This window comes from Crocodylus porosus, unplaced genomic scaffold (assembly GCF_001723895.1).
Source record: "Crocodylus porosus isolate Cpor-Errol unplaced genomic scaffold, CroPor_comp1, whole genome shotgun sequence".
NCBI lineage: Eukaryota > Metazoa > Chordata > Crocodylia > Crocodylidae > Crocodylus > Crocodylus porosus.
This window is the reverse complement of record NW_017728931.1, coordinates 6,880,581-6,892,932: the sequence shown is the minus strand read 5'-3', so window position 1 is coordinate 6,892,932 and position 12,352 is coordinate 6,880,581. Positions and strand designations below refer to the sequence as shown.

The 12,352-nt window shown below is 44.3% G+C and overlaps 1 protein-coding gene across 6 annotated transcripts in view; it reads right to left on the bottom strand.

Moving 5' to 3' along the window:
- The window catches only part of NPHP1 (nephrocystin 1), a 59,634-nt gene that overhangs the window by 28,791 nt on the left and 18,491 nt on the right, over nucleotides 1-12,352 (bottom strand). For all 6 annotated transcript variants that reach the window (XM_019544113.1, XM_019544115.1, XM_019544116.1 and 3 more), the window contains 3 exons: nucleotides 7,237-7,311; nucleotides 4,865-4,975; nucleotides 2,623-2,705 (listed from right to left, as the gene is read on the bottom strand). In XM_019544113.1, coding sequence (XP_019399658.1) covers nucleotides 2,623-2,705; nucleotides 4,865-4,975; nucleotides 7,237-7,311 — 269 coding nt within the window. The remainder of the gene's footprint in view (nucleotides 1-2,622; nucleotides 2,706-4,864; nucleotides 4,976-7,236; nucleotides 7,312-12,352) is intronic.

The window sequence follows — 12,352 nt, the reverse complement described above, 5'->3', positions numbered from 1 at the left end:
TTATCTTGCTGGGATCCTATGACCCCAGCTGACTTCCTGCCCTTTGGGCAGGGGGCTGGACTCGATGATCTCCCAAGGTCCCTTCCAGCCCTAATGTCTGTGAAATCTATGAAAAGTTAGCCTTAGCCCAGTATTTTCACTTTGTATGCAATCTTTATTTGTACAATCATAGAAAAATAGGATCTCAGGAGGTCATCTAGTCCAGTCTCCTGCTCAAAGCGGGACCATCCAACTAGATGATCCCAGCCAAGGCTTTGTGTAGCCAGGGCTTAAAAACCTCCAAGGATGGAGATTCCACCACCGATCTGGGTGGCTTTACTACCCTCCTGGTGAGAAAGTTTTTTCTAATATCTAACCTAAACTTCCCATGCTATAACTTGAGACCATTGTTCCTTGCTCTCTCATCTGCCACCACTGAAAATAGTTTAGCTCCATCCTCTTTCAAACCTCCCTTCAGATAGTTGAAGGCTGCACTTAAGTCTCCTCTTTGTCTTCTCTTCTCCAGATTAAATAAGTCCAGTTCATAGATTCATAGATTTTAAGGGGTTGGAAGGGACCTTGAAAGATCATCATGTCTGGCCCCCTGCACCAGGCAGGAAAGACAACTGGGGTCAGGTGACCACAGCGAGGTGACTGGTCAGGCTCCTCTTGAAGATTTCCAGGGTAGGCGACTGCACCACCTCTGGAGGGAAGCTTATTTCACAGTCTGGACACCCTAACTGTGAAGAAGTTTTTCCTAATGTTGAGCTTGAAATGGTCTTCCAGGAGTTTGTGACCATTACTTCTGGTTTTCCCCAAGGGTGCTCTGGTGAACGCTTGTTCACCAAGCCCTTGATGTAGTCCCCTGATGTAGCAGTAGGCTGCTACCAAGTCCCCTCTCAGCTTTCTCTGTTTTAGGCTGAAGAGTCCCAAGTCCCTTAGCCTTTCTTCATATGGCTTGCCTTGCAAGTCTCTGTTCATAGAGGTGGCCCTCCTCTGGATTTTCTCAAGCTTTACCACATCCTTGTTGAAGTGCGGTGCCCAGAACTGGACGCAGTACTCCAGCTGCGGAGTACAGCAGAAGAATCACTTCCTTGGTTTTGCTGAAGATGCATCGATTGATACATGCCAGAGTATTATTTGCCCTGACGGCTTCAGTGTCGCACTGCCTGCTCATATTCATCCAGTGGGTAATTATTACCCCCAGGTCCCTTTCATTCGTAGAGTTAGTCAGTTTGAACCTCTACTTCTGTAAGCCTCTCCTCATAAATCATGTCCCCCAGACCCCTAACCATTTTTGTTGCCCTCAATTGGGCTCTCTCCACTTCGTCCACATCCTTTCTGTAGTGGGGAGCCCAAAACCGGACACAATACTCCAGATGTGGCCTCACCAGTGCCAAACAAAGGGAAAGAATCACTTCCCTCAATCTGCTGGCAATGCTTCTATTAATGCAGCCCGGTACGCTGTTAGCCTTCCTGGCAACAAGGCACACTGCTGGCTCATATTCAGCTTATTGTTCACTGTAACCCCCAGGCCCTCTTCTGCAGAGATGCTGCTTAGCCAGTCGGTCCCCAGGTTGTACCAGTGCATGGGATTATTTCAGCCTAAGTGCTGGACTTTGAACTTGTCCTTATTGAACCTCATGAGATTTCTTTTGGTCCAATTCTCCAATTTCTCTGGGTCTCTCTGAATTCTAACCCTTCCATCCCCTCCAGCATATCTACTACTCCCCCCAGCCTGGTGTCATTTGCAACTTGTTGAGGTTCACTCCATCCCACCTTCCATCCAGATACTGGTGAAGATACTGAATACAACCAGCTCCAGGACTAACCCCTGGGGCACTCCACTTGATACCAGCTGCCAATTAGACATCAAGACACTGATTACTGCCCTTTGAACCTGACGATCCAGGCAGTTTTCTATCCATCTTATAGTCCGTTCATCTAACCCATACTTCATTCCTTTTTGTGTTTCCAAACTTTGGTAGTGTTCAGGTGATGTTGTTGCTGTGATTGTCCAGGAAATACACAAAAGGCAAATATTCGTGTGGGTGATATCATGCAGGTGGTTTAATAAAAGATATAATTTCTATACTTTAACATGCTAATGAAAACAAGATTTTAAAAAATAATAATAGTACTACCTTGCCACATTCAAGTCCAAGCACAAATGCATTAAGAAACTACATACTGCATTGAACTAACTGATTTTCACTGTTCAGAGTCAGGTGAGAAATGCAAAAAACAAATCAAAAAAGCATAATCAGTGTCTCATAAATTGTCTTTTCATATTTTCCCACTGAATCTAATGTATTCTTAGCAATGTAAGGAAGAAACTTCATCTTGGAAATGAACATTTAAAACAGTGTTATTCATGGGCAAACTAAACCTACATTTCCAATATCTGAATGCATAACCTTGGCATTTGAGGGACTGGGAAATGAGGATAAGAACATTCTGAAAAGAAGTTTCATGACACTCGACTATTGGAATCCCAGTAGCTACATTTCAGATTTCAGTGTTCATAATAACCCTGCAGCAGGAATTTTACATAAAATGTCAGTGAAGGTATGGGACTAAAAAAAAAGATAAAAGCAAAACATTAATCATACTCGGATCAAAAAGAAAATACAGCCAACTTACTTGGAAGAAACTGGAATTCCACTCGAGTCAAATAGTTTTAAAAATGTCCAACCACAGCTTAACTCTCCTCTTTCACCAGTTGACTAGAAAGTGAAAAATAAAAAAAACTCACTCAAGCCAGGTAAAACAAGAAAACTTATGAGTGGCATTTTATGGAAGCACAAGTAAAAGATGTCCCTTAAAACTTTAAAGATTAGAACGGTGGTCAGCAGGTTTTTTTGGCTGCAGGCCAGAGTGACCCATTTTGGGTCAGAGGCAGGCAGATGGGTGGGTGCTAGGACCCAGCCACTGATGGTGCTTCTCCCCACAACAACACAGGGAGTATCCATAGCCAGTGCTTCTTCCCCTAGGGGCATGGCAAAGCAACAGCTGTTGAAGGTCTCCTCCCCACCTTCCCTACCAAATGCCCTTGAAGCCCCACATCCAAATGAAATGGCTCCTTGGGTCACCAACCTCTTCTCTAGAAACACACAAACACATTTTGCTAATATCAACAGATTTGATACTGCAAACAATATTTTTGGAGAGTTTTTTGTCCGAGCATTCTGAGTACACACCTGTAAGAGCTGTGTGCGCACACGATCTAACATCACAACAATACAGTAAGTCCAATAAAACAAAAAATAAATTGGAATTAGAAGTCTGTGGGCCTATCATCACAACTGCACATGAAAACTTGGTCAATTTTGTGCCCCAAACTAAAGCTCTACGCTGCTCTTTAAATCACTTCCAACAGTCTTTCAATATTACCAAACCAAAAAAACAAACAAGAAATAATAAAAAAAACCCAGAACTGAAATTGAAAACCCTTAGAAAACATGTTCCAAATTAATAAAGATTTAGAAGCCAAGAATGCAAATTTAAGATTAATCGTAAAGAAACCCAGGCATTTGCAAATAAGGGAAGGCATAAATAAAATGCCTCCAAAAAACCTTTAGTTATGTTCTGAGAGGAAAGAAAACAACCTGAACCCTCTTATCAGTGCATAGCAGTTTCATGTCATCAATGACAATAAGTTTTAGGATGCTTTACTTGTAGTAATGGGACAGTATTTCTTAGTGGATAGAGCAATGGATGAGGATTCCAGATCAGCACAAACATGCTGGATGACCTTGAGGACATCACTTCACTGACTTGTGCCTTAGTTGCTCCACATGTATAACGCAAATAAAGACCTTCATAGGTAGCTTGAAACTGACAGGTGAAAAAAGCAACGTACAAGAAAAGCTAGGTACTTTGTTATTAACAAACCACATACAGTCCGCAAAAAAGTTACGCTTTGTGGAATCCTCACAAGACAAACAACATAAAGGCTGTTGTTCCCCATTCTTTGCTAAACACTCCTTGATCAATTACCAAAAGAAACAGAGCTAATGTATTTAGATATACAATTCTTTTAGACCTAGGGAATGAAGTTATACCTCTCGTAAGAAAAAAATTCAAGATTAATGTAGTGACTCAACAGATGGAGTACAGTATTCATTTGAAACTCAGAATATTGAATCTTGACCTAATGTCAGACACTAAAGGTAGACAAAGAGACAAGTGATTGTTAAAAACCATGATTTCATAAAGCACAATAAATGAAATCTAGAAATCTTAGCTTACCAGTAGTGTTATGATATCTATATTTCACAGCTCATGAGCTCTCAGGCCTTCTGATAACTGGCTTTCTGCATATCAATTGTTATTCTACTCAGTCAAATATGACAAAATGGAGCTTGAAACTAATATTTTGTAACATCTGAAACAGACTGGAATTCCATCTTTCAAACCACATAAAAGATTAAACTCAAATAGATCAACTAATAGACTACTGGTTGTGCCAGCAATGAGGAAAGTAACCTGGTAACCAGAATTGTGGGAAATTGGCCCTTAATAATTACCAAATATATCAGACCTTTGGCAAACCAATCAAAACGCTTCCAGCACTGGTAAACCTTTCTGATGGCCTGTCATAAAAACAAACAAACAGTTTTGATCTCTAAATGCTTGATTATTCCTAAAGTCACCAAACACACAACAAAAATCACCTTCTCCTCCCAAAACAAAATCTAATCATCCTTGAGGTAAGTAAAAGAAAATTAAGCAAGTAAGCAATTCCAGTTCTGGTGCTATAGCTTGAAGCCGAGATTCTGAGAATAATGACTTAGGGTTTATGGTAGTTGCCATATTTATATGGTATAAATACATATATAAAGGACCTTCTATATAACAGTTAGTTTTGAAACCATAGGCTTACATTGCGTATATAAGTGATGCCAAGTTCAAATAATATACCGATGTCTGGAGACGAAGAGTTGGACCTGACAAAACAGTCGCCATCAAGCAAACCGGGTAAAATGCCAGTTACCTAAAAAATTAAAATTAAAATAAGCAGCAAATAACGTTCTTCAAACTTCTCATTTTTAAAGGTGTCTAAACAGGGTATGCCTTCTAAATAAGACCCTAGACCCAATATAATTATTCAGCACTTTCCTTTAACTATGAACCATCCATTTAAAGACAAAAATATGCCCTCATTCTCTAGCTTTCCATAAAACGCAGCTATCTTGAAAATGTAAATCCTATCATAAAAATCTTATATCATTTTTTCAAATGACAGAACATCTTTCATAATGTAGACATAGCCCTCCCTGGGTTAAAATGACAGCCCTTTAGCAATGTATATTGATCTAAGGCAGGGGTCAGCAACCTTCTACAAACATGGGCTGTAAGGTTGCAATCTGGTCAGTGCCGTGGGCCACCACTCCCCTCTGCCCATTCCAGCAACCGTGAGCAGATGCTACAACAAGGAAGAGCAGCCCTCCTTGTGGGCTGTAGCAGCTGGCTGAAGGTGCTTCAGGCAACTGTTATTGCATTAGCAAAATGCAGAGTGGATCAAATGGCTAGGAACTGGTATGCCCCTAGTAAAAATGAAGATCAGATCAGATATTCCTGAGACAGATCCAATCCCTTTGTGGGCCAGATCTGGTCTAAGGGAGAAGCAAAGCCTAAGCCAGGGAGAATGAAACCCCAGAGAAAGTTCACAATTGCAATGACAGAATAAAGCCAGAAGCAGTTTTTTCCTTCCATTACCAGTTCAATATGGAATCAAATCTAAGAGTACCACCAGCGCTTGTATGACCAACGCTGTCTCACCTGAGCTTCTTGATGCTTTCCCTTCTACATACTGACATAACCCAGTCCTGTTCAGTTAATAAATTAAAATCTGAGATGATAAAATCGCAGGCCTTTACCGAATGTAATTTACTGAACTTGTGACTCACCTAGGACTGTTTCTTCTCTGGATCTATTTCTTTACCTGCCACTTTACTAGGAATTACATTGTTTATCTACCTCCAAAAAGGTTTTGAAACCTATGGGGCAGAGTGTTACACATGTCATCACCACATCCCTAATTCGCCAAATTCAACATAAAGTTCCCTGTGTCAAATCTGTTAACCAAAGGGTGTGGTCACAATCATGATTTAACTGAGCCAATGGAGAGATTGTTCTGCAGTCCAGGCCTGCAAAGCGACCTTAACAGGGCACATACACAACTGCAGGGAGGCTGTTTCGACATGCTGTAAATCCAGCATGTCAGAGCAGATTCGATTAATCAGGTTTGCTAAGTGTGCAAATTAATGCACTCCAACAGCCTTCAGCATCATGTGTATCAGTGTCCCTGTGCCGAAAAATAGCGGTGGGGCACTTTGAACTAAACCTTGTCGAACAAGCTTTAGTTCAAAGTGCCCTGCTGTCATTTTTTCAATGCAAGAACACTGATACATATGACAATCAGGTGCTTTTAAATAGCACAGCTTGCTAATTAAAGCCCCCTCCCCCTGCCTCTATAAACACCCATAGTGTTTTGTCAAAATGAACTCTTTGGCCATGTCCAGATATGCTAGCACATATGGTTTGTGGTGCTGCAAACTTCTTTCTGGCATCACAAATTACATGCAGGGAATGTTAAAATGTGCCCTGCACTCAAAGTTAGCAGCGCAAGGCCAAAATATGCTACAAGGATGTCCGGGGAGCAAAAGAAGTGCCACAAAAAAAGCAGTACAGTGCACACAACAGGACTGTGCACCAGAAGACACAGGCTCAGGCGTCCAGGGAGACGCTCTGGCTTCTGTCCAGAGTGTCTCCACTCTTGCAGATATGTCCCAGCTCCTCCAGCATGCTGGAAGCTGGGAGGACATGGGCAAGGGCAGTTTGCCTGAAGTGGGACAATTTGTCCCTCGCCAAAATGCATGGGAAAGGGTGTGTGCTGCAGCAAAAAGTAGCGGCACAAATTTGTGTTGCTATTTTTCCTGCTGCAAGTGCACACCCCTGCACAGCTGAACGCAGCCTTTAGGATTACTACAGGCACTCTGGGATTACTATAGGTATATACTCAATAGCCAGCAATTGCAAGATAAAGCCCTTCTTAGTTGAGGAACTCTCCTTTTGAGGGCTAAATGCTTAGGTAACTCCTCTATAAATTCACCCAAGTTTTACCATTTTCACACATTACTTCATGTTAGAACACTAAACATCAGATGACCCTATTAGCTGACAACTTCTAAGCATGCTATATTAAATGAAGCCGATACATATACATACCCCGTCTCCAATTTATATACCTACCCGTGGGGAAAAAGTCCATGATTTAGGATTTTTAGGTTGCCACATTGCTCTAACCGTATGAATGTTACTCAGTACCTAAAACAAGATAGGAAATTATGTTAAAAAACAAGGTTTCTTAGAAAATCACTTAGCTCTTACAAACACATTATGTGAGGTCAACTCAACATTCTGCACTATGATCACAGCATGCCCTTTCCTCACAGCATGGTTGAAGATTACTGCTGGGATACCCTACACGGACCACGAAGGAAGAATAGCCCACAAAGCACAGCATTCTCTAGCAATCCTCTGGCATATCTAGCAGCAGCTTCAGAAAGAACTTTTCTAAAAGTCTGAGTACTGAGAAAAAAGGCCCTCTGAAGCCTAAAGACTTTGCAGAGGTGGCAGATTATAACAGATCTTTAATTTTTTTTAAATTCTGGGTTGTATGTTTTTTATTAATCTGGATTTAGGAAACTTCTGCTACAGTTATAGATACAATGGTGTAAGTTTTCCCAGTTCTTTAAATACTGTATTTTCTTGCATATAACACACCACCAAATAAAACATGAACCTTCAGGAGGAGGCCAATAAACACGAACCTTCAGAGGGAGGCCAACAAACAGGGGCAGCAAACAGGGCATGCAGCTTGTAGGCTGTTTGCTGGGAGCAAGAAGAAAAAGGGGGAGAAAAGCCAAGCACCAGGTATCAGATCCTGCACAGGGAAGGGAAGTGAGCTGCCTGTGGCTTTGTCTTGCTGAGTGCTTGTTTTGTGGGCTGTGGGTGTTTGGTGCATATGCTCTAAAAAGCTGAGAGTGTTGCTAGCTGAGTGATTGCAGCCTGGGCCTGACAGAAGCTCTAACAAGGAGCTGGACCCAGTCCAGACCCAGCAAGGTATAGAAAGGAGACTCTCCAAGCAACCAGGCAGCCAGCAAACAGGGGCAGCAAACAGGGAAAGCAGTTTGCTGCTTGGTTTGCAGAACAGTTTGCCCCCCACCCTTTGAGGGGATAGCCTTTTATCTTGGTGTGAGGAACTAGGGAAAAGGAACCCTTTGGGACCAAGGAACAGTAAACAGGCCAGCTTCCAGGCAAGTTTGCTAGGGAATATGCTCGGAAGAAGGGCTGTAAGAGAAAAGAGGCAGATTAGGAGTCCCAGGGAAATGGCTGGAGGACATCATAATGTCAAAGCCACTGCCGTTGCCTCTGCTTGTACCTGTGAGGTTTCTGTCCAGGAAGGACTGCTCACCATTGAGGCTTCCACCCAGGTCCAGGTTGGGCGCTGTGGAGACTGTGGCTTGCATGTTATTTCCAGTGATGGCCAAGTGAGGGAGTGCCTGTGGTGTGAGCAGTGCCTCCAGATGGTGTCTCTCAGGGAACAGGTAAAAGAGCTACAGGAGGAGGTGGGGAGGTTCTGAAGCATCTTCTGCCATGGGGAGTTAATTGATTCGATGTTGGAGGAGACCTCCAGGACTGTGGAGGAAAAACTGCCAAAAGCAGCACTACAGAAGGGAGAGGACATGGACTCTCAGGAAGGTGGAAGCTGGGAGCTTGTGACCTCTGTCAGCAAGCAGAAACCTTCATCTCCACCTGCAACAGTTCGTCTGGAGAATAGATATGAAGTTCTAGCAACAGAGGACAAGGAGCATGTTCTATTAGAGGAGGGGGACAGGCCAGGCCTCCTCGAGTTGGAAAGAACTGAGACCATTGTCACCAAGAAGCGATGGGTGGTAGTGGTTGGAGACTCCCTTCTGCAGGGGTTAGAGGGATCCATCTGCTGGCCTCACTTGTTGTCTAGGGAAGTCTGCTACTTGCCCAGAGCCTGAATCCAAGATGCCACAGAGAGATTACAGAGACTCATCTGGCCCCCTGACTACTACCTCATGTGGGCACCGATCATACTGCCAGGGGAGACCCTGAGCAGATGAAAAAGGACTACAGGGGTCTGGGTGCAAGGGTGAAAGGGATGGGGGCTCAGGTGGTGTTCTCTTTGATCCTTCTAGTCAAGGGAAAAGGCCTGGGCAGGAGCAGGTGCATCCTGAAGATCAATTCCATGGCTGTGCAGGTAGTGTTGGCAGCAGGGCTTTGGCTTCTTTGACCACAAGATGATATTCCAAGGAGGACTGTGAGGAAGAGATGGGATTCACCTGATGAAGAGAAGGAAGAGCATCTTTGCAGACATGCTGGCTAACCTAGTGAGGAGGGCATTAAAACTAGGTTCACTGGGAGATGGAGACCAAAGCCCTGAGACACATGGGGAAGCGGGTGACCTGGAGGAAGAGCAAGCAGGAAGGGGCAGCAGGAGAGGTGTTCTCATTCTTCCTGAGAAACCAGGACAATCTACTGGTTACCTCAGGTGCCTGTACATGAATGCACAGAGCCTGGGAAACAAGCAGGAAGAACTGGATGTCCTTGCACAGTAACGGCATTATGATGTGACTGCAATAACAGAGACTTGGTGGGATAGCTCACATGACTGGAACACTGTCACTGATGTGCATAAACTAACCAGGAAGGACAAGCAGGGGAGAAAAGGAGGAGCTGTACTTTTACATAAAGAGCCATATGATTGCTCAGAACTCCAGTATTAAACTGGAGCTAGGCCTGTCAAAAGTCTCTGGGTTAGGATCAGAAGGGAAAGCAGCAAGGGTGATGTTGTGGTGAGTCTGCTATAGACTACCAGACCAGAAGGAAGTGGTGGATGAGGCTTTCTTCAAACAGCTGGTGGAAGTTTCCTGATCACAGGCCCTGGTTCTCATGGGGGACCTTCAATCACCCTGACATCTGCTGGGAGGGCAATATAGCAGTACACAGGCAATCCAGGAAGGTTTTGGAGAGTGTTGGGGACAACTTTCTGGTACAAGTGCTGGAGCGGCCAAGTAGGTGCCATGCTCTTCTTGACCTGCTGCTCACAAACAGGTGGGGAATGTAGTAGTAGATAGCAACTGTGGCAGCAGCAACCACGGGTTGACTGAGTTCAGGATTCTGAGGAAAGGAAGGATGGAGAACAGCAGAGTAAGGGCCCCAGACTTCAGAAAAGCAGACTTTGATAGGGAGTCTGATAGGGAGAGGAGTCCAAGAGAGCTGGCTGTACTTTAAAGAAGACTTACTGAGGGCATAGGAACAAATAATCCCAAAGTGCAGGAAGACAAGCAAATATGGCAGAAGACCAGCTTGGCCTAGCAGGGAACGCTTCAGTAAACCGAATCACAAAAAGGAAGCTTATAAGAAGTGGAAACCTGGAAAATAACTAGGGAGGAGTATAAGAGTATAGCTCAAGCATGCAGGGATGAAGTCAGGAAGGCCAAAGCACAATTGGAGTTGCAGCTAGTAAGGGACGTGAAGGGTTAAAAGACGGGTTTCTACAAGGATGTCAGTAACAAGAGGAAAATCAGGGAACATGTGGGTCCCTTACCGAATGAGGGAGACAACCTAGTGAGAGATGATGCAGAAAAGGCATCAATACCTTTTTCACCTCCATCTTCACAGGCAAGGTCCCAGACTGGTGCACCAGGCAGCACCATCTGGGGAGAAGGTGAGCAGCCAACAGTGGCGAAAGAACAGGTTAGGAACTATTTAGAAAATCTGGACATATACAAGTCCACGGGGCCAGACAGGATACATCCAAGGGTGCTGAGAGAGTTAGCTGATCAGATTGCAGAGCCGCTGGCCATCATCTTTGGAAACTCATGGTGATCAGGAGAGATCCCAAATGACTGGAAAAAGGCAAACATAGTGCCCATATTTAAAAAAGGGAAACAGGAGGATTCAGGAAACTATAGACCAGTGAGCCTCACCTCAGTCCCTGGAAAAATCATGGAGCAGAGCTTCAAGGAATCTATTTCTAAGCATTTTAAGGAGAAGAAGGGGATTCAGAACAGTCAGCATGGATTCACCAAGGGCAAGTCATGCCCAGTCAACCTGATTGCCTTCTACAATGAGAAGACTGGAGGACATGGTGTACAATGATTTTAGCAAGGCTATTGATACAGTCTCCCACAACATTCTTGCAGGCAAGCTAAGGAAGCACGGGCTGGATGAATGGACTCTCAGGTGGATAGAAAACTGACTGCAGCATCAGGCTCAGAGGGTATTAACCAATGGCTTGAAGTCTAGTCCGCAGCCAGTACCAAGTGGAGTGCCCCAGGCATCGGTCCTGGGGCCAGCTTTGTTTAATATCTTCATTGACCTGGAAGACAGCATAGACTGCACCCTCAGCAAGTTTGCAGATGACACCAAGCTGGGGGAAGTAGTAGACAGGCTGGATGGTAGGGCTAGGATTCAGAGTGACCTAGACTAATTGGAGGATTGGGCCAAAAGAAATTTCATAAGGTTCAAGTGCAAGTGCAAAGTCCTGCACTTAGGATAGAACAATCCCATGCACCAATACATGCTGGCGGCTGACTGGTTGGGCAGCAGCTCTGTAGAAAAGGACCTGGAGGTTACAGTGGACAATAAGCTGAATATGAGCCAACAAGTGTGCTGTTGTTGCCAAGAAGGCTAACAGCATACTGGGCTGCATTGGTAGAAGTGTTGCCAGCATGTCAAGGGAAATGATTATTCCCTCTAACCAGCACTGGTGAGGCCACATCTGGAGTCCTGTGTTCAGTTTTGGGCTCCCCACTACAGAAAGGATGTGGACAAATTGGAGAAAGTCCGGCGGAGGGCAACAAAATCGGTGAGGGGGCTGGGGGCACGTAACTTATATGCATATGGCTTATGAGGACAGGCTGTGAGAACTGGGCTTATTTAGTCTAGAGAAGAGAAGACTTGAGAGGCGAGTTAAAACCAGCCTTCAGCTACCTGAAGGATGGTTACAAGAACAGAGCTAAACTGTTCTCATTGGTGGCAGATGACAGAACAAGGAGCAACTGTGTTGAGTTTCAGCAAGGGAAGTTTAGGTTAGATATTAGGAAGAATTTTCTCAGTAGAAGGGTAGTAAAACACTAGAACAGGTTACCCAGATAGGCTGTGGACTCTCCATCCTTGGAGGTTTTTAACACTTGGGTAGACAAAGCCTTGACTAGGATGATCTAGCTGGGGATGGTCCTGCTTTGAGCAGGGGGTTGGACTAGATCAGTATTTCTCAGCCTGTGTGTCAAGACCCAAAAGTGGGCTGCTAGAATATTTCAAAGGGTTG